At 39.6% G+C, this 22897-nt stretch overlaps 1 protein-coding gene across 3 annotated transcripts in view; it reads right to left on the bottom strand.

Moving 5' to 3' along the window:
• The window catches only part of slc25a12 (solute carrier family 25 member 12), a 123097-nt gene extending 102076 nt beyond the window's left edge, over positions 1-21021 (bottom strand). Inside the window, exons 1-4 of one of the 3 annotated variants that reach the window (XM_048598562.1) lie at positions 20945-21021; positions 20215-20268; positions 7100-7242; positions 1184-1299 (exon numbers count right to left, since the gene is read on the bottom strand). In XM_048598562.1, the coding sequence (XP_048454519.1) occupies positions 1184-1299; positions 7100-7242; positions 20215-20268; positions 20945-20956 (325 nt within the window). In that variant the 5' untranslated portion in view covers positions 20957-21021. Of the gene's footprint in view, positions 1-1183; positions 1300-7099; positions 7243-20214; positions 20269-20633; positions 20920-20944 lie in introns of those variants that run through there. The other 2 variants (XM_048598561.1, XM_048598563.1) reach the window with 2 other exon arrangements.
• Positions 21022-22897: the final 1876 nt, after the last annotated feature.

Genomic DNA, 22897 nt, shown 5'->3' with positions numbered 1-22897 from the left:
AATTAGTATAGGGTAAAACCCTTCAGCCATCTAAAGCAACGTTTTGTATGTACTGCTCATGCCAGTGCTGTTTGTAACTTAGAGTTCACCTGATCTGAAGTATTTGTGCAAACATCTAATCAATTATTCTACAGTTTCTTTCACACAAGCCATTGCTTTCTACAGCAGTATAAGTTCTCATAAGTGTTCCAAAATTCCTTTGCAAATCCAACTCCAATATCCATTTAGAATTTTGTTGGTGAACCAAGGCTTGTCCTTTTCCATGACTTTGTTCACTGCAGTCCATCTGTCCACATTATTTATCATGGATATACTAAACCTGGTCTCCAAATCTATAAAATGTAACAGATAGGCATATCAATAATTGTCCCACACCTTTCGCTCAACGGCTACTACTACTGCCTGTACAGGTCAAATAACATTTCCTTCAGCTCTTGACAACAAATTCCCAGTTTCTCAATAAATAATAACAACATTCCTTGGCTCCTAAATTTTAAATTTAGCTTGCCTGTTTGAGGACACATCAATTCTGTAACACCCTTGAGATTTCTCATCTCCCCTTTTGCAGGAGCCTGTCCACCATCCTTGATGAGATGGCTGAACAACCTGTTGTAAAATAATTAAGCCAGTCCTGGTGCAACACTAGAGTCCTGAAGACTGCAATAAATCAACCTACTGCTTCAGCCGTTGTCACAATGAAGGTCCTGATTCACGGAACAAACAGGATATTTCACTGCTCACCACTATGACATACAAGACACAAATTTGCCGTGTACTTAGATGACAAGTAACAGCCTCTGGTTGCAAAGAATATTACTTGATGGGTAAAGAGAATCTTGATAACAAGTAAAGATTAGGGTTAAATTCAGACGTATAAACTACAGCTAATGTTTGCTTAAGTTTTGAAACAGTACTCAAATTGTTTTTTTTATGAATAATGATGCTTACTCCAAGGAATTCTCCACATTCAAGGTAATAGAACTTTTTTATTCCATTATATATAGTTGTACATGCAGTCTGTACTACCTACATTTAGATCGAAGTGGGTTGTTATGAACACACATTCAAATACTGATAACAACATGCCTGCAGATTAAACACTGCAATGGGAGGAACAATAACAGAGTGTAATAACATCAATTAATTTCAGTATTCCATTTATACTGTATCTTACAGTGCTTACCAAATGATACTTCTCCCTTGCCATTCTTGTCAAACAGCTGAAAAGCCACAATAAACATGGCATCAGGAGCACACAGAACAGATTCAAATGCCAGAAACTCTTGAAAGGAGATCAACCTATAATTGCAATGCAGAAGTTAACAAAGAAGGCTCATCAAATAGAGAGATACTTGAACCAAGTTGTTTATTTATTTCATAATAAACAAGGTCAGAAAATCACACAACATCAGGTTATAGTCCAACCTGGCATTGTGTGATTTCTGACCTTGTCCACCCCAGTCCAACACCGGCACCTCAATATCATAATAAACAGTACACTTAAATTCATTGTTGACTTTACTCGACCTAAAGATGTCTATACTAATTTGACATTGCCAGAATTACATTTACAAATCCACCAAATACACAATTAAAGAAATATCAACAACTCATGCTTCCCATTAGGATTGGGTGGTGAGTGAGTTGATCACATTACAGCAGAATTCCTGCTCATCTGCAGCCTGATCACCAGTACAAATGATACATTGAGTCAACAATTCAACATTTCAAGTTGTCAGAAAATAGATTGAGAAAGAGGTAGAAATGGCTGGATTACAAATTTCAGGTTTTTCCCCCAATAATACATTCATGGATGCATACAAAATAGTAAAAATGCAGCTAACCACTTCTCTAAATATTTTAAACTTCACAGCAAGTGCCCACATAAACTACAGTGGCAGACTAGTGCAAGCAGTCAGATTCTCAGAAAAGACATTTAATTGCTCCTTAATTCACTTTTGAATAGACAATATTTAATCAAGAACTTATTTCTGAAAAAAATATATGGCTTTATTTTCCCAAAGCAGAAACAGGTTTTTCCAAGTTTTTCACTCTAACCAGGGTCATGAATCAACATTGTTTGGCAGGGTGGGAGACAAGCATTGGACACTTTTTGATATTTATATGTTATTACTGATCCTGACCACAGCAGTTCACACCATTAGTTATTAAATAATTTACTGACCACGACAGAGCACTTATAGTTGTAAAGCTGCACTTCTTCATTATGTCGGTTTCCATCTGCACTATTCAGTCGTTACTTCGAAACTTAAATTGGGTGGTTTTTTGACAAAACTGGTTTTCAGTTCACTTAACTACATCATAATCTATCCTGCAGTATGGAACATACCCTCTTAAATAGTCACCTGTCAGACAAAGCTGGGCTGGCTGCCTGCTTACGACAAACTGCTGCTGAATCCTAACTCTCAGTTATGGCAGCCTTCACAAACCTTGGTCTTCCTTTCAATCAACACATGCTGATTTTCGACATCCTGTTGCACTGATATAAAGCATATGTCAGAATTCTTCACTTTAAAATAGCAGCACTAAACTACACTTCAACAAAAACTTATGGAAAAGGTAGTCACATTTCACCGATATGGGACTGCTAAAATATTATTGGTATTGACTATACGCTATACGGTATATTCCCCAATTATTTTCTAGTATTGATATGATTTTTTATTAAAGCAATACACGTTGTAGTGCTTCAATTTTGAATTATCTATAACAATAAATATTGGCAGTTCAGGTAATCAATGAACAGATACTAAGTTGATGGCAAAAATATGTAGCATTACTCCCAATTTTAAAGAAGTGCCAGATTAAGCACAAATTACACAAATATTGTCAAAAGTGACAAGAATGTCCTAGAACCAAACATACCATACGAAATTATCAGATTTTTGTGCAAAAACATATTAGACCCTTTCTGTTCATATTTAACCACAGCACATTATAAAGAACTTGCTTTGCCAAGGAAAATCAGTACTCTCCATTTCTTTTACATCAACTTCTTAAAATTCTGGATGTAGTCAACTAAATGAATATTGAATTGATGACAGAAAATAAAGCAATCTCTCTCCATATTCAGACTGCCAGGAAAAAAATATTGTTCACAGTAGCCGAATTCATTTTGATGCATTTACAGCATAATTTTTCGACTTCAGTTTTCTAGTGAAGAGGTTTCTGCTTCAAATCAACATAGAATAAAAACTTTAATATGGATTAAAGTACTGAGACATTCCTTGAGGAGGTACCATCTCACATCTTCATACTGGTCCAACAGTAACTCCAATGGAGTCAGAACAATTGTGATATAATGCAGGAACAGGCCCTTGCTCTTCTCAGAACCATATTAACCTACCCGCAATAAATGAACTTGGTTAGCAAGTATCAACTATACTACTCTCACTCTTTTCATATCATACTGGGCAGTGAGGCAGGCCCCAGGAATAGCCCCTCAGCTGGGACAGGGAATGAACCTGCATTGGTTACATTGCCCTGTTGCTCCAGGTGGCCAAATGTCAGGAAACATTAAACTACTGGTACAGCACAAGTGCACATGTACGTAAGTGGTAACAGAATCTCTGTTAGCCATCAGAGGGCATCAACAAAGTGTATCCAAACCAGAAGTCAATGGGTTTGTATGGACAGGAAAGAAACAAAGAAATACTGTATTATAAATATTGTACAGATCAGTAAAATGTATTAGAAATTTCTAGTTTACAAAAAATTGAAGACATTTGTGATTGAAGCAATATTATTAAACTCTTTATATATTGGACTGTGCATTAGCTCTGTTTTTGTGTCCAAGCATAATTAATTACTAGTTTTCTGACAAAATATAGCTCTCAATTAAGGTCTGACATTTAGTTTAAAATTCTGTTTACTTCCTGCTACCATTACGTTAAGCTGCATTGTTATCTTCAGATTCAACTAAATTATCAATGACTCTCCAGCTTGTCTTTATTCTGTACCGAAAAGTTAATTTAACACTGTTTGCTTCAAATTTCATTCATCTATCTAGGAACTGATTATCAAATAAAATTTTCAATCAATTCCCTCATTGTTATGAATTGCAATCAATGTAAATGGGATATTAGCCTTTACGGCAAAGGAGTTACACTAAAAGACTAAGAATGTTTTTCAGCAATTATATGGACCTCTAATAAGACCACACCTGAAGCATTGTGTATAGTTTTGAACCCCTGACCCAAGGATATACTTCTGGCTTAGAGATGGTACATGGAAAGCATGCAAGATTTATTCCTAGAATGAAAAGAGCTCAAATAGAATCAGACTCATAGGAGTTTAAAATATGAGAGGTGGTCTCATTGTTTTTGGACATTTCATTCTTGAAAAACGTTACAAACTAAATGTTGAGAAGTTGGTTCCCTCTGTTGCAGAGTCTAGAACAGGGCTCTCCAACCTTTTCACCTGGGGCCACATTTCAATAGTTCTCTCACACAGTGGTCTGGGGAAGTGAGGGGGAGGGGATCGGGCAAGGACAATGGAAGTTGAGCAAGTTAAGATTTACAACAGTAATCATGAACTTCAAAAAAGTCCAAGACAATTAAATCGATAATTTAGATGAGTAATTAAAAATGACCAGTAAAAATGTGCTCAACAGCTGAATAATAAAAATATTTCCTACCCCTTCTCAGTTCAGAAACTAAGACAGAGACAGAATAAAACTAGGCCACAAGCCCAAATAACTCAGGAAAGCAGTGGGAACCAGGAACAAACTTAAGAAATGGATTTAACTAATGCCAACTTTGGTTTGCATCTTGTGGCACAAACACTGTGCTCACGTCAGCAGAATCCAGACAAGAGTGGGGGTTGGAAGTGGGTTGTCCTTCAGCCTGAATTTTCCTCCCCTCATAGCCTGCTTTGGAGAAAAGGCTTTTGGGGAAGGAAATTGTAAGAACAGCTCAAACAAACACGCACACCCCCAGATGCACTCAACCACAATGGCACACCAACTTGACAACATGCCTATGCCTACTTGCTTGCCAACCTCCCCATGCTTACTCAGTAATTCACTCACCAATCCACCCACAGCCAAGAGGCTGGCTGATTAATGTCACAGAGGAGATGTGTGGGGCAGCTGTCCTGACCAACCATATATCCTGATCAACAATCCCAGCAATCAGGGGACATCATGTCAATGCAATGACAGCTGCTTTTGACCTCCCCATAACCACTCCTGCAAAGTTCTGACTCTTGTACCCTTGTCCACCTGGCAGCCAGTTGCCTGGCTCTCATTTCTCTCCTCCCAAAGCCAGTGTCTTTCACAATCCTCCCAATTCTCATGGCACAGACTCTCACTGTCTCTCAAGGCCTCAGGCTGATGTAAACTAATCATGTTGAAACACTCGCTGCTCTGCCAACAGAGTGTCTAGTGAGCCTATCAGCAAATACAGGAGAGGAACAGCTCACAGTTAGTAGTAACTGAAGATGCTGGAGTCAGAGTCATGGAGTAGGAGGAACACAGGAGGTCAGGCAGCATCAGAAGAGTCGACGTTTCGGGCTTGGACCCTTCATCAGGACTGAAACAGCTACTGATTTGAGGAATAGATTCTTGCAAGATCTCCTAGTTATATTTAAACTACATAAATAGCAGTTTTGTAGTAAAGAACTTGAGTTTTACTGAAAAAAAACTTTCAAAGCTTTTCCTCTTGTCCTCAAAACATCTTGCAAATTATCCTGATGAGTGCAATGTGAAAGGTTCTGACAAAAGCTTCATATTAGCTATATTTTGAACAGCTTGGCAGCCACGCAGGATTCCTCAGCAGAGCTTCTGTAGGACAAGCCTGGACTGTAACTGGGATTCACAGTTTCAGGATAAGGGAGTTGGTCGTTTAGGATTAAAATAAGGAGAAACGTTTTCACAGAGAATATGGTGAATCTTTGGAATTTCCTACACCAGAGAACTGTGGATATCCAGTTAAAGATATCCAAGAACAAGACTGATAATTTTTTTAGACATGAAGGAAATGAAGGGATATGGTGAAACAGCAGAAAACTGGAGGTGATGCAACAGAATCCTGGAACCTATAGCCTACTCCTGTGCCTAATTCTTATGTCACAAATGCTTCACTCATTAAATTATGTGGCTATATTAAAAATATTAAAATATTGCTTTGGCTTGGAGTTTTTTTAAAACTTCCCGCCAATTTACCCTGAAAACCTGTTTCACTTCTTCACAGCTACTTTGACTACAAATCTTGTCAGAATTCACTTCGCAATTAATAGATGATGTTTCTGAACGAAGGATCATTAAGAGAGCAGTCAACACACTATGTTAGGTAAAATATAGTATTTAAAGTTTTAGTGTATCTTTTACTGAAAAATGGAATTTAGGATAAAGCTGTACAATATTCACTTGAAATGTCATAACATTCAAGGCTATGTGCTTAGTGTTGGAAGGTGGGATAAGTGCAGATTTAGCGCAGCTTTGACAGTAGAGACTTGGTGGGCCAAAGGAACTCTTCCATACTGTGTGATTCTATCAGAATGAATATTTTATAAAAGTCTAAACTCTTCCAAATTAACAGAAGCAAGTGAATGACATAGTTCAGTAAATTTGATTAATTTTTAATTTCTTATGAACATACTGCACTGAAAACATGATAAAGAAAAGTAATGGCCAAGTTTCTAAGACAACAGCAACTGATCTTTCCCTTAGAATTTAAACTTAATCTTACTGGATCCTGGTGCAAGAGCATATTTCTCTGCAAATCAATAAAAAAGCTTTCTGGTAAATTCTGATCTTTTAATTATATGCATTTATTTAAAACCGAACAAGAACAGAAATATATGTAGTAAAGTCATAGATTTTTTTGCGGAAGTTAACAGCTTAGTTATCATTTTCCTTCACTGTGATTGGTTGTCCACGTGTTGTGCTTGCCTTTGGAGTTCATGCTAAAACAGCAAAATACCATAAATGATCAATTTTCAAGTTGTCACCTGGAAAATCTTGTGCTTCTTAATATTGCATGACAACTATAAACAAACATCTTTCAAAATGTACAGAAAGGGAGGGGAAAAAACACATTTTAGATTATTTCACAAATCAAGTTAAATATCACCTTACCCATCTTTAGTTTGGTCAGCTACGCCAGCTAGAAGCTGTACAGTCTTGGGGTTGTGTTGTGGATCTGTGTGCAATCCCAAGTATTTCTGCACAAAATCTGCTGGAGTCATGTAATGCTCCCCATCCTTGGTGACACTACAAAACTAGAAGGAATAGTAAAGATAAAGTCTATATAATATTTGATTTGTTGGAGGTATCTAGAATTGACTGCAACAACCTTTAATGCACATTACACCAAGAAAAGGACAGCTCAGTTATTGCCAAAGTTAAATGCAGTGTTACAAACACAAAATTTAAAAGATTACAAAGCTTTGGTAATATTGCTTTAAGGCAAAATAATGGAACGAAAAAAGACACATGAGCAGCTCTGAATTCTGTCAACAAGCTTGGATTGCTTAGTTGTTAAAGATTCAAGGAGCATTAGGTTGGCTTACTGGGAAGAAGGTGCAAGATACCGACACCTTAGACAATGGCAAGTGCATGCGTGTTGACTATGGGTGGACTCCAAGCCTTACAGGGAGATGTAAGAAATGCCATGTCTTAAAAGGTCAGAAATCACAAGACACCAGGTTATAGTCCAACAAAAACCTGTTGGACTATAGCCTGGTACTGTGTGACTTCTGACCTTGTCCTTCCCAGTCCAAAACCAGCACCTCAACATCATGTTTTTATAATAACTGGATTTTAACAGTAGATACCAGAGCAAGCCACTATACTGTCATTTTATAGCATTTTTCTGAGACAGCTCTGAAATTTAAGAGATTAGGAAGCCTGTCAAAACCTCAGAGAGAACGATAGCAAGGACGAGGAAGAGGCACTCTGGAACCAAAAGAGAAAATATTCTTTTTATTTCTCATTGCGCACAAGATGAGTGGGAGCTCATTCATTAGGATTTAAACAAGGCTGGAACATTCATCAATCTTTGTGCTGAGCAAGGAATTTCCAGGATAGACCTCACTAGAAGACTCAGTTTGTGGTTTAGAATTCATCTGTCAGAGAAATCAACCAGTAGGAGATTAGCTTTGACAGGTCGCTGAAGAATAACATGCCCATTTAAAGCACAAAGTACAGCATGGCAGGAAATTTTCAATTGTTCTTCAAGTTAAATGGGGGGACTTGTTCTGTGGTTTACAGTATAAGATGCCTAAACAATGGTGTTTACACTATTTTGTTTTTTAGTTTATCTAAGTAACTCCTAAAACATGAAACTATGTTATGTGATCCATCCAGTCAGTCATTGAAACTTGAAATACCTTTTCATGTTTCGATTTCTGTGGGAACTATGACAACTGCTTAAGAACATAAGATATACGAGGAACAATAGACCAGTTAATTCTATGCCATTCAATATGATCACGAACTTTTTCTTCAAAGCCATTTTCCTGCACTATTACCACATCCTTTGATTCTTTGGCATTCAAAAATCTCCATCTTGAATATTCTCAACCACCAAGCATCCATTGCTTTCTAAGGCAGCGAATGCCCAGGTCTGCAACTCTTTGCATAAAGAAAGGATCTGTTCGCTGACACCATTGCACGCACAATATTAAGCCAACTTTTGTACTTTACGTGACAGTTTATTAATGTGACCCAAAATCCTGGTTCATTAAAATAGTATTACTTGGAATTTGTAACTATTTATAAGCGATATCACAGCTAATGCACACGTTTCTTGACGTCAGCCATAAAGAAATCCCTGTTCCAATCCTAAATAGTCAACCTATTCTACATTCCTTGTAGAAAAATTCTTCCCAGTATCTATCCGATCAAGCACCTTAAGTATTTGAAATGTTTCAATTAACTTGCCCTTATTGTTCTCAATTCTTGACAAAATAAGCTAGGTAAAACCAAATTTCTTCAAGGAAAATTTCTTCATCCCAGTAATCAATCCAAAGAGCCTTTGCATGCATTCCTTCCAAGGCAAGTCCATCCATTCTTTACTAAGGGGACCAAAGCCACACAAAGTACTTCAGCTGCAATCTCACCAAGGCACTTGCAATTAAAGCAAGACTCTTTCATTCTTATAGTTCAACTGTTTTTTTTTAATTAAGGGTAATGTATCAATGTCTAGTCTAATTGCTTTTTATACCTGCACATTAACTATTTTTCCAAATTGTGTACATTTCCCATATTCTACATTTTTTTTCCAACCAAAATGTAAAACTTCACATTTCCTGCACTTTATCTGATCTGTCACATTGACTTAATCTGTTCTACATCTCTAAAAGTTTTTGCATACTCCTCATAACTTAAATTCCCACCAAGCGAGTAACCTGCAGATATTATACATGCAAAAAGACTTTGGACACTGGAAATCTGAAATTAAAGAGTGCTGGAAGAATTCAGCAGGTCTAGAAGTTGTGTGTGCAGAGAAAAACAGTTGAACACTTTGGAACTGAAGAGCAGACATACCGAGCCTCAAACAAAAAAAGCAAGTCTGCAGTTGCTGGAAATCAGAAAGAATATCAGAAACTGCTGGAAAAACTAGTAGGTCTGGCAAGGTCTGTGGAGAGAAAGCAGGGTTAAAGCAGGTCCAGTGACCCTTCTTCAGAACGGAACTTCAAACATTAACTCTGTTTTTCTCTCTCCACAGATGCTATCAAATCTGCTGAGTTTTTCCAGTACTTCCTCTAATTAAACCTGATAAATACACATGGTTGACTCTAAGAACCATTCATTTCTGAAATGCGTTAACAATGTAACAGGAAGAATGCACTGATAATCAAACTGTGCTGCTCCAACAGTGCATCAGTATCTGTGAAACAAAAACAGAAGTCGCTGGAGAAACTCAGCAGATCTTGTAGGAACTGTGGAGAGAAAGCAGAGCTAACGTTTTGAGTCCAATGATCCTTCTTCAGAACTTTGTCTGTGTCTCTCGTTTTCTCTCATTTAGGTGTGTACCCACCTCGATATACAAGTTGATAAAATCACTAAGTTGGTCAATTCATTCATTCTCTTTTGTACTATTACCCAGGCTTCTTTACTAAACTCAAAATTACCCCTTATTATAATCAAAAAATTTCTTAAATCAAGTGGTAAACACTGGTTAACTTCTAAAATATGATATGGAAAAATAATTAGATCCCTTTAATCCCAAACACACAGACTCTCATCATAAAAAATCAAAGTCTCCACAGATAAAGAAAAGATAAAATGAAAAAACACTCACTCAGTTACAGCACATGAACACTTAATTCCTTGATAAAAGCAATTAAATTCTTTTCAACCTAGATAATATCCAAACGATTCCATGTCTTCTAATATTTCACATAATCAAAATATGTATTCAATATCTTTATTAAAGAAATGTCCCCATGTTTCTTATTTTCACTATAGCGTTGATTTGTCGCTATTTCTGCAATGTCATTTAATATGAAGACAGATATCACGTATTTGTTATTTACTTATCCCCATTTTAACCGCTCCTATCACTGCTTGAAAGGGAACCACATTTATTTTCATTCTTTTTTTTTTGCACATCTATGGAAGTTTTTGCAAGTTATTTTATGTTTCTCCTCCACTGTTCTCTCCCTTTATCATTATGTCTTAGTCATACAATATTGCATTCTAAGATCCTTCCAGTTGTATTTCGTACTTTTATTTGCAACATTGCAAGCCCCTTTCAACCTAATTCAAAATTAAATTTCTTGATGACTATGGATAGACCACTTCCTCATGGAGTTTTTTTAAAAAAGTATATAGTTATTTCAAATTACAAATTGATTCTTTAAAGTTGGCTTTTTTTTTTAAATTTACAATACTGCCTTTTAGTATAACTTCCCAATCTACTACAGCCAATTCACCCTCATACCTACATAGTTTGTTTTGTTCAGATTTGAGATCCCTGAGTTTTAGGCTTGACTGAACCATTCTCAAATTCAATGCAAAACTGCTAAGAAAGCTACTTCAAGTACGTGCTGACAACATACATGCCTGAACTTTATTCAGCTAAAAGTTGAGTGTAACAGACTGAATATAGTAAGATGAGAGATAGTAGGAACTGCAGATGCTGGAGAATCTGAGATAACAAGGTGTAGAGCTGGATGAACACAGCAGGCCAAGCAGCATCAGAGGAGCAGGAAAGCGGACGTTTCAGGCCTAGACCCTTCTTCAGAAAAATGTATATGTTGTGTTTATAGTAATATGTTGTGTTCTACTGTAAGAACTGTAATACGTGGAAAACCATATATCATCATAAATAATGCATTTGTAGTACTTCAGTGGTCAAAAATGCTCTCAACCACATCTCTTGCGTTTTCCGCACCTCTGTCCTCTCATCCCCTCCCTGCAACAAAAACAAAGACAGAATTCCCCTTGTCCTCACATGTCACACCACTAACCTCCGTATTCAATGTATCATTCTCTGCCACTTCGACCACCTGCAAACCGACCCCACAACCAAAGATATAATTTCCCTCCCCACTCCTATCTGCCTACCATAGGGACTGTTCTCTCCGCGACTCCCTTGTCCGCTCCACACTCCCCACTAGCCCAACCATCCCCAGCACCTTTCCCTGCAAACGCAGGAAGTGCTGCACCTCCATCCAAAGCACCAAACAGACTTTTCACATCAGAAAGAGGTTCATCTGCACACCCATCAATGTGGTGTATTACATCCCCTACTCCTCTACATTGGTGAGACCAAGCGGAGACTTGGAGACTGCATTATAGAGCTTGCGCTCTTTTCGCAACAAACAACACCTTACAGATACGAACTATTTCAACTCCCTCTCCCACGGCGACAATTCCATCCTGGGCCTCCTCCAGTGTAACAATGACACCACCCGAAAACTGGAGGAGCAGCACCTCATATTCCGCCTTGGGACCCTACAACCCAATGGTCTCAGTGTGGACTTTACCAGTTTCAAAATCTCCCCATCCCCGGCCTCATTCCATGACCAAATCTCCCTCTCATCCCACCTCATTGACCCAACACAACCTGTCCATCTTCTCTTCCACCTCACTGACCAATCCCCACCACTGCCTGCATGCACTCAACAATCACCATCCCACCTACCTTCCCCAGTCCCACCCCTCCTCTCTATTTATTTCCCAGCTCCCTTCCCACTCCCCCATTTGTGAAGATGGGTCCCAACCTGAAACATTAACTTTCCTGCTCCTCTGATGCTGCCTGGCCTGCTGTGTTCCTCCAACTCCACACTGTTATCGCATTTGTCGTACTTATCTTTTTTCTGCAGTAATATCTAACTTAGATATTGATGAAGTAGATCTACCTCTCTGAAACTTATTGCAGCAAGAATTTCACTAAGTTTTTTTAATTAAGTAAACTCAAATACACACATCGATCGTAACTGCAAGAACAGATCCTAAATAATTCTACAGTCACTGATTATTAAATAATTCCAGTTTGCAAGATTCAATGTTTTAGAAAGTTCGACTGCTATTTCAATGTTAACTTCAAATGTACTGCATAACCTCTATATCCCAAAAAACATCTTAAAAAGAAATAATATTTTAAAAAACAGGGTTCAATATAAACATCACACTGCAGAATCAGTGAAGACTATTTTAAGTCAAAGTAACATCACAAGACACGAATTCATTTGTTAAAAATTTGAATTTAATTTAATACACATGCATTATGTAGAGCTATGAATGCAGAATGCCCTACACAGCAAATTTATTAAGAATCTCAAGAGTATGATTTGCAGGTCAAACAATGACCAGTCATTAAACAAACATTGCACTTTGATAAATCTCCAAAACTCAAACACACAAAGAAATGCAAATACAAACACTTCTCTGGCATGCCTTTCCCAATTGCTCTCTCATATCTGCCTTTTGAGAGAAATTGATATGAAAACTTTAACAGTCCAATCCATTAAATTCCTACATGTTGAAGAATAGTGGGAAAAGAAGAATTTGAAAGATTAGGCTTTTTTTAAAAAAGTCTTCTGTGGGATATGGACATTATTGGCAAAAGTCACAATTGTTCTCATGCAGGTGGTGGTGCTGCCTTGAACTGTTGGAGTCCACCTGGTGCAGGTGCACCCACAGTACTATTAGGGAGTTCCAGGATTTTAATCCAGCTGGAGTGAAGGAGTTCCAAATCACATGGTGTGTGTCTTGAGGGGGACACTTGGTTTTTAAGTAAAAATGATGGAGGAATAAAGTAAAACAGAATGCTTGGACAAGGACAGCTAGCTTCTAACACAAACAGAATTTGATTTTTGGGTCCAACTTAATGGATTACTGCAATATAAAAATAAAGTTTTCAACACATGAAATAAGGCAACTCTTTTTACTTGAATGTTACATTAAACACGTCAAAATAGGTTACACTTTGTAACAAAACATTTCAAAGCAGGAGCAGGATATTGCAATTTGGGACTTTTAAGTGTGCTTAGCCATTAACTGGTAGAAAACAATGACTGTGATAATTACTGGAGGCAGAAAACAGTGCAGATTCCCTGAATTATGCCATTTTTACAAAAAGGTAAAAGCAGATCCCTGTCCAGAAGCCAAACCGAATGAAAGGTGTTAGTAACACAGCTACCCAACAGACCAAAAAGGTTGAAGTACAAAATTATTAAATTTTTTGGGTTGCTGAATGATAAGAGATCACAGCGGCTGGGAGAGAGTAGGCTGTTACGTTGGTTTGAACAGGGGAGATGCGTGATGGCTTAGTTTTAAAGACAGGCCTGCTGGGCCTGGAAGAAAGATTCCTGCTGTTCCTGATCCATAACGAATACAGTGAAGCTTTTCTTACATCTTTTAACAGCTGGGTTTCCCAACTTCTTAAAACAAACACATTAACTTTCCACTTGGCCCATTAATAGGTGTCTAGAATGATAAGTTGACCAGTCCAGGTAAAGATGACAGGTTTCCTCCACTGAAAATCAGTGAACCGGATTAGTTTAGAAAACAACATTTTTGTTTCATGATCACTACTAATGTGGCAAGTGTCTTAGTTCCACATTTATTAATTGGATTTACATTCATCTAGCTTTTATGGTGGGGTTTGAATTTATGCTTCTGGAGCATTTGTTCAGACCTCTGGATTATTACTGCAGTAACATTATCATTGCTACCAAAACTCTTAAAATCTCTGACTGTGCAACATCACTACATTATTGTCAGCTTTGATTTCTTCACTCAAACCCGCAAATGGAACTTGAATCCCAAGCTACTGATTCAAAGACAACAGTGTTTACAACTTAGCCAGGGCTGACAATATTCCCCATTCCTTAAACACCATATCTGGTTTCACCTAATGACACATGCCTCGCGCCTCCGATTTCTCAACTATATGATGCACCTCAGCAAGATCATACAATAGTCTTTACATGTACAGTGATGGTACTTAACTCCAGCTCACATCCACCCCTGTCAACTATCTCAATACAGCTTAGCAATCTGTTAAAGATTCTGAGTACTAGATGAGCAAAAATTTGCAGCTTAAATATTCAAAATACAAAAGTGATTGCCTTTAGTACAAGAAGCAAACTGTTTCCCATGCCTCTCTTGGAAACTGAGCTGAACCAGACAGTATGCAACTTTGGTCGCAGAGCTGATTCCAAGATGAGCTTGCGGCCACATATCTGCCTTTATAAAAACCACACATTTCCACTTCGGTAATGTTGCCTCAAATCAGCTCATCCACTGAGGGCTATCCATGTCTTTATTATTTCTTGACATGTCTAATACCTACAATAGGTAGGTTGCCTTATGGGAAAAGATCAGACAGGTTAGGCTTATATCTGCTGGAGTTTAGGGAGCAAGATTGAAACATAAGGTCCTGACGGGTCTGGACTGATTAGATGTGGAGAGAATGTTTCCCTTTTATGGGATAATCAAGGACAAGCAATCAGATAAAGTGGAGGCAATCATGTCCATCCTGTATGTCAACTCTTTCAAAAAGCCATCCAAGTTTATTCCTATGTCTTTCCCCTCACATCTCAACAAAATTTCTCCCTTACCCAATTGGCTTTAAGAAAGCTTATTCAATGTACATTGCACCGGTAGATATATTTTAGCAGAAAAATTAACCATTAGACCAAATTATTTTCCTAGGGCCTTTAAGGTAATCATAGAGAATACAGAATTAAACATTTAAAGCAACAGAGTCAAAATGTTTATTTAAGCTGAATTAATGCTAATCTAAAAGATAGCATTATACTCATTGGAATGTATGTAATTGCTTTTCCTCCAGTTCATGCTGAACTTTTAATCAAAAAGAAAATCTTGCTACCTGTTTGGGAGCAATTTACAAGGACTGAAGGCAGAAATAGGCTTTACACTAGCTTAGATATATAAATACACCTGTTAAAATAGAATTCCTCCAGTGTGGAAGCAGGCCATTCAGCCCACAGAGTCCACACCAACTCTCTGAAGAAGATCTCAACCAGACCTAGCTCCCTACCCTTTCTCTGTAACCCTGCATTAAACATGGCTAATCCAACTAGCCTGCACATTCCTCAACACTACGGACAATTTAGCATGGCCAATCCACCTAACCTGTACATCTTTGGACAGTGGGAGGAGAGTGGAGCACCTGGGGGAAACCTGCACAAACACGGGAGAACGTGAAAGCTCCACACAGACAAGGCTGGAATCAAACCCAGATCCCTGGTGCTGTGAGACAACAGTGCTAACCACTGTACCATTGTGCCACTGTTGCTTTATATGATTAATCTTTTCTTCACATCTTGCATAATTTATGGCAATAATCCATCTCAGTTTTATGTGCTACTTTAACATTGCAAAAGAAATACCACAGGTCTAACGTCTGCAGAGGGAGTTAACATTTTGAGTTTGATATTTTTATCAGAACGAAGGCTTAGTTTCTCTCTCCACAGATGCTGCCAGGCCTGCTGAGTTTCTCCAACATTTTGTGTTTGTTTCAGATTTCCAGAATTCGCAATATGTTGCTTTCAGTTAACAGAAGTAATACCCACTTTCAAAAGACCCCAGAGATGTAGGAATTTTAACCCATCCTATATTGTTGGGGACACGGTAGTCAAGTTTTAATTGAATTTTTTTCAAGTTTTATTTTTGCTCACTGTCTCATTTTCCACATCTACCCTTAATCCAATGTTTTTTCCTCTCTACATCCTCCAGTACCCAGTTTGGCATTGAATTCACCTACTTTGCTTGCACTTCTCAGTTCTAATGCTTTTAAGGTCATAATCTTTTAACCTGATTGTTTGGAAGATACAAAATTGTGTGGCCTTCCCACTCAGTTGGCAGACATCTGTTTTCACTTTTTAGATTTACATTTTCAGCTCTTCAACATGCTAAGAAATGTAAACCCTGAACATGCAAGGCCAAGCCAAACAGCAAAAAAAATGCTCGATTAATTGCTACAGCAAACTCTGGACCATCAAGATTAGTTAAAAACCATACAATAATACATACGCCTGCATACACCACATAGCTAAAAAGTATTACCAAATTTGCCAGAGTATGGAAAAAACAGTTCAGGATTTGGACTAATTGGGTAAGACTTAAAAGAGGTAAGATAGGTCAAATTAGTATTACTTTGGAGCCAACTACCAGCATTCTTAAGTTAATGTGACAGATTTAAACACTTTGCATTATGTAAATAGGTGCCAAGTTTATCAAATCCTAACTTTAATGTGTATTTGTGACCTTTTAAGTGTAAATTACGTCCACAAAAGTAATAAACAGGCATACAAAATCCACTGACACATGCCAAGCTATACAGCCCTGGAAAATGGAATTAAAACAGTCACTCTTTTTGTCTCAATAATCCAAAGGGCCTTTCTCGGTGCTGGACACTTCTATGACTAATTCGTTCATATCATCTTAGATATCATACAGCATTTAAATCAATGAGAAAGAGTTATATTTGAAAAAAAATTGCCAAACTATCAACTTCTTCAAACCTCTTTGCTTCCCATCAGCCTACAAAATCCTTTTAAAGCAAGGCTTGGAAAGTCCTAACTACAGATGCCTATACTGTGATATCTTGTCAGCTAAGTACAATTTTAATTTCCAAAAGTTTTGGAAGCATTTGTATCATTTTGTGCTTCTCCCAAAATCAACCATCTTACTTTACACAGCATCCGTTACAGTAGCCTCAAGTGCCAATGACATTCATCCAGCTGCAGGTTGGTTAGTTGGCAATACAGACACACTAATTATAGCACTCAACTGGCTAAGCTACCAGGTTGTTTGCAAGAATAGATTTCAGAGACAACCTGTACTAGAGAAAATAAAGACTCAAATGACAGCCTACATCATAACAGCAAATATCAAATTTTTAAACTGTATGCTGAATTGACAAACTACTTCTTCATGATGCCAAATATAGGCCAGGCATATATGTCCTATTAACGAGGAACCAGTTTAGTCTTACACTCCCTCGTGCAAAGTGCATAGGCGTGCTGGAATCACAAAATTATTAGAATGTAGATAATATTCCACATAAATAATTTAATGCAGCTATACTCAAATCATGCCTGGAGCCACAATAGTTAAAACCTGAATCAAATGTCACAACATACTTTCCAATATGAAGGAATGTGGACATTCATTCAAATTCCAGAATATTTTCTCAACTGTTGCTCCTTCATATTCTTCAAACAGGTGAATTATTTTGAGATAGAACATAAAACATTGAATAGTACAGCACAGAAACAGACTCTTTGGCCCACAATGCCGCGCCGAACTTGACACCAAATTAAACTAATCCTTTCTGCCTGCCCTTGGTCCATATCCCTCCATTCCTTAAATATTCATTTGCTTATCTAAAAGTCTCTTAAATGCCCCTATCATACCTGCATCCACCACCTCTCCTTGCACTGTGCTCCAGAATCCTAACACATGTAAAAAAACTTGCCCCTCTCACCTTAAATACATGCCTAGAGATGTTAAAATTTGGACTGATTGTTCTCCAGAAACTGAAAACTACTATTTAACCTTTCATTTGTATTCATTAACAACATTTACTACATTAGTTACATTACAAAATTACTTCATCAGCTTTCAAATGCTTTGGGACACCTTGATGTCATGAAAGGTGCCATATAAATGCCAGTACAAAATCATACTGCTTAGAAGCCCATCAGGTCATTGTATATTTTTGGCGATACAGATTCGATCACCGACACTTGTCCCACTTTTCCATACTAGTCCTTGAATGTTATGACATTTTAAATGCTCGAACAAGTACTTTAAAAAAAAAGGTCCCAGGGTTTTCCTGCTTCAATCACCCTCCCAGGCAGTGCATTCCACACCCCAACACACAGTAGCTTCAAGAGTTTTTCTTCAAATTATGCCTCCTGGTGATTGATCCTTCCACTCAGGGGAACAGCTAATCTCCATCCACCCTATTCAAGCCCCTTTTAATCTTATACAACTTTATCAGGTCCCCCACTCAAACTTCAAAGAAAATCCAAGCTTATCCAGCCTCTCTTCATAGGTGAAATGCTCCATCTCTGGCAACTTCCTGGTAAATCTCTTTTGCAGCCCTCCAGTGTAATCATATCCTTCTTATATTGTGGTTACCAAACTGCATTCAGTAGTCCAGCTGTGGCCTAACCAAAGTCCTATAAGGCTCCAACATGACATCCCTGATCTTATCTATGCCATGACTGATAAAGGCATGTATCCCCTGTGCCATCTTAACTACCCTGTCAACTTGTCATTCAACCTTCAAGAATCTGTAGACAAGCACAAGGTCCCTCTGTTCCTCTGAGCTACATAGTGTCCTGCGAATCATTATGTAATCCCTTGTCTTGTTCCTTCAAATGAGGGTTAAACTCCATCCGCTGATCTGCCCACTTGACTAATTTGTTTATATCCTCCTGTAACCTAGCACCTTCTCCTCAGTCAACTACCTGACAAATCTTTGTATCATCCACAAATTTACGCAAACAATATGGGATCCAGCACTGATCTCCACGGTATGTCACTGCAAGTACTTACTTTAGCTTTATTAAGAATTCCTTACTCAGACAAAAGATTTTCTTTCAGCCCTACATAGTATTAAATGCTCAAAGTAAATATTGAAAATACAGGAAATAAAGCAAAAACACTTTAAAAACCTGCTCATAAAACTTGACAATATGGATTATTCTACATTTTTTAAAGTGATCACAAATTGGACATCCAGGACTAAATAAACCATAACGGAGTTCTTTTCAGGAATAAAAGGATGAATGATTGACAACACCAATGCTGGATTCAGATTCAGTCACCAAACCAAAACAGAAACATTCAAGCAAGAGAAAACGGCACAGATTATCCAAAAGGCTGATATCCAGCAACAAAGGATTATAACAGGCAGCACTTGGCACCCTGTTCGATGATCTGTAGTGCTTTAAACCAAATACCCAAGAAACCTCACAGACAAGAAAACAGAATAATGCAACTCACTCTCTCTTACTACTATTTCCCTATTCCATTTGAGTATCTTCTAATGTTCCTTATGCGCTGGAATGCAACTATTGCGTTATAGCAGAACCCCCTATATTTTTAGTTTTCGGGGATAAAAACTAGAACTACAGAGCATGGCAGAATCAAGGAGAAATTTTACAAGCACCGTTTTCAATAATTTCCATGTGTGGTTGTGTCTCATTCACCCTGTGCAAGTATGTAGCCGAAACGTAAATTATATTTCTCTCTCCATAGATACTGCCAGAACTGCTGAACATTCCCACCTATTTTTACACAGTCCCACAGTACTTTGCTTTTACATTAAAGACTGTAGAACATAACCATCTCTTTGTTAGTGGCTAAACCTCTATAAATGATTGAACAAAGACAGATCAAGTGAACCTCGTATTTAGACTTCCACAATTTAAAAAAAAACACTGTATTCAGCACTACAAACTCAAGAAACAGATCACATCAAACAAATGTCATTTTACCTCGTACACCTGCCTCCCAATGTCACAACACTGCATTAATCCAATATTCACAACTGAGTATACCTAAACGCTAGTACATACTTAAATATTTTAACTGAACTAATAAACACTTAAGCTGTGTTTATCATTTGATATAATTTTAAAATGTTAAGGTCTACTTCTCACATTGAGTCCAAAAACCTATTTAATCTATTATTAACAGCTAACATACAAGTAAAACATAGAGTTTACCCAAATTACATAAATTCTTTCCATTACCTTCAAGAATACTGCTTTTAATTCACTGGGGTCTGCCCTTTTAGTAGCCTGCACCTGAAATAATAAAAACACTTGTTACGTCTGTTACCCAAATGAACTATCTTGAAAAAAGATACCTAAAAAGTACATTGAACAAGGTACGTCATTTCACTATTTTGAACAGTATTTAAATTGCAGTTAGCTCAATTGACGTATATGGGTGCATAATACTAGTTATCTCTTGTTCTTGGTTGTAACTTGTTATGCATCTGAAGAAGTTCCTCCTAAAAAAGAATCTCTGAATCTTTCCTTTTTAGAAGGAGCCCACAAACGTCCGAACTATCTAGACTTTAAATTTGGAAACGAAGTTTCGTTATTGCCATTACGTGAAACTACACATTTACACATCGATCGATCCGCAAAACATTATAAATCTTTACCGTGACAGTGAGCTGCCTGCAGTATACATATATTCAAAACACTCTTATTCGGATAATAATACGTAAAGTTGTTCAACATAAATACACACTTCGTTTTTTAAATTGTTTAAAGGTAGCTCAAGGCCAAGCGCTAGGCCTGCAAACATCAACAGACTGCAAAAAAAAAACAAACACAACTACGGTCGATTTGAAATATCTACCATACAAATATACTAGCCAAACCCTTCACCAATTAACAGAATCTACAGCACAACACTCAATGTGAATCTCTCTAAAAGCTACAATGAGACACGGATTCTCGCTTGTGTCACCTTGACCGCCATGCTGCAACTGTAATGTCACGAGACGCCGGAATGCAGGCGCGCGAACGTCAGGGGTCAGAGGTCAGAGAGTCACCCGGGCAACGGCGTTAGTGGGTCCTCCTGGGGGGAGGGGAGAGGGCCGGCAGGGAGATCGGAGGGAGGTAGGGAGAGAGTGTGTGGGGATCCGGGAGGGAGTGTGGGATCTGGGAGGGAGAGAGTGTGGGATCCGGGAAGGAAATGGGAGGGAGTGTGGGATCTGGTACGGAGTGTGGGATCAGGGAGGGAGGGAGTGTTGGCTCTGGGAGGGTGTGGGATCTGGGAGAGAGTGTGGGATGCGGGAGGTAAAGTGTGGGATTTGGGAGGGAGGGAGTGGGGTCGGGGACGGAGGGAGTGTGGGATCCGGGAGGGAGGGAGTGTGGGATCTGGGACGGAGGGAGTGTGGGATCCGGGAGGGAGAGAGAGTGGGATCCCGGAGGGAGGGAGTGGGATCTGGAAGGGAGTGTGGGATCCAGGAGGGAGAGTGGGATCTGGGACAGAATGTGGTATCTGGGAAGGAGGGAGTGTGGAGTCTGGGACGGAGGGAGTGTGGGATTCAGGAGGGAGAGCGAGTGGGATCTGGGGAGGAGGGAGTGGGATCTGGGAGGGAGGGAGTGTGGGATCTGGGACAGAATGTGGTATCTGGGAGGGAGGGAGTGTGGGATCTGGGAGGGAGAGGGTGTGGGATCCGGGAAGGAGATGGGAGGGAGTATGGGATCTGAGAGGAAGTGTGGGATCCGGGAAGGAGTGTGGGATCTGGATGGAGTGTGGTATCCGGGAGGGAGAGAGTGTAGGATCTGGGAGGGAGTGAGTGTGGAATCTGGGACACAGGGAGTGTGGGATCCGGGAGGCAACGAGTGTGGGATTCAGGAGGGAGGGAGAGTGGGATCTGGGAGGGAGGGAGTGGGATCTGGGAGGGAGTGTGGGATCTGGGACAGAATGTGGTATGTGGGAGGGAGGGAGTGTGGGATCTGGGAGGGAGAGAGTGTGGGATCTGGGAAGGAGATGGGAGGGAGTGTGGGATCTGAGAGGGAGTGTGGGATCCGGGGGGGAGTGTGGGATCTGGGAGTGGGTATGAGATCTGGGAGGGAGTGTGGAATCTGGGAGGGAGGGGGTGTGGGATCCAGGAGGGAGTGTGGGATCTGGAAGGGAGGGTGTGGGATCTGGGAGGGTGTGTTTGAGATCTAGGAGGGAAAGTGTGGGATCTGGGACGGACTGTGGGATCTGGGAGGGAGGAGGTGGGGTCTGGGACAGAGGGTGTGTGGGATCCGGGAGGGAGATGGGAGGGAGGGAGTGTGGGATCTGAGAGGGAGAGAGTGTGTGATTCGGGAGGGAGGGAGAGTGGGATCTGGGAGGGAGGGAGAGTGGGACATGGGAGGGGAGGAGGGGGATCGGGGAGGGAGGGAGGGAGTGTGTGGGATCTGGGAGGGAGTGTGGGATCCGGGAGGGAGGGAGAGTGGGATCCAGAAGGGAGATAGGAGGTAGGGAGTGTGGGATCCGGGAAGGTGATGGTTGGGATGAAATGTGGGATGCAGGAGGGAGGGACAACAAGGTGCAGGGCTGGATGAACACAGCAGGCCAAGCAGCATCATCGGAGCAGAGAGGCTGACATTTCGGGCCTAGACCCTTCATCAGAAAAGGGGGAGGGGAAGGGGGTTTTGAAATAAATAGGGAGAGAGTGGGAGGCGGATAGAAGAGGGATAGAGGAGAGGATAGGTGGAGAGGAAACAAACAGGTCGAAGAGGCGGGGATGGAGCCAGTAAAGGTGAGTGTAGGTAGGGAGTTAGGAAGGGGATAGGTCAGTCCAGGGAGGACGGACAGGTCAAGGGGGCGGGATGAGGTTGGTCGGTAGGAGATGGAGGTGCGGCTTGAGGTGGGAGGAGGGGATAGGTGGGAGGAAGAACAGGTTAGGGAGGCAGGGACGAG

This window comes from Rhincodon typus, chromosome 7 (assembly GCF_021869965.1).
Source record: "Rhincodon typus isolate 14 chromosome 7, sRhiTyp1.1, whole genome shotgun sequence".
Classification (NCBI taxonomy): Eukaryota; Metazoa; Chordata; class Chondrichthyes; order Orectolobiformes; family Rhincodontidae; genus Rhincodon; species Rhincodon typus.
Note: the sequence above shows the minus strand (reverse complement) of the source record. Positions and strands in the feature narration are given on the sequence as shown.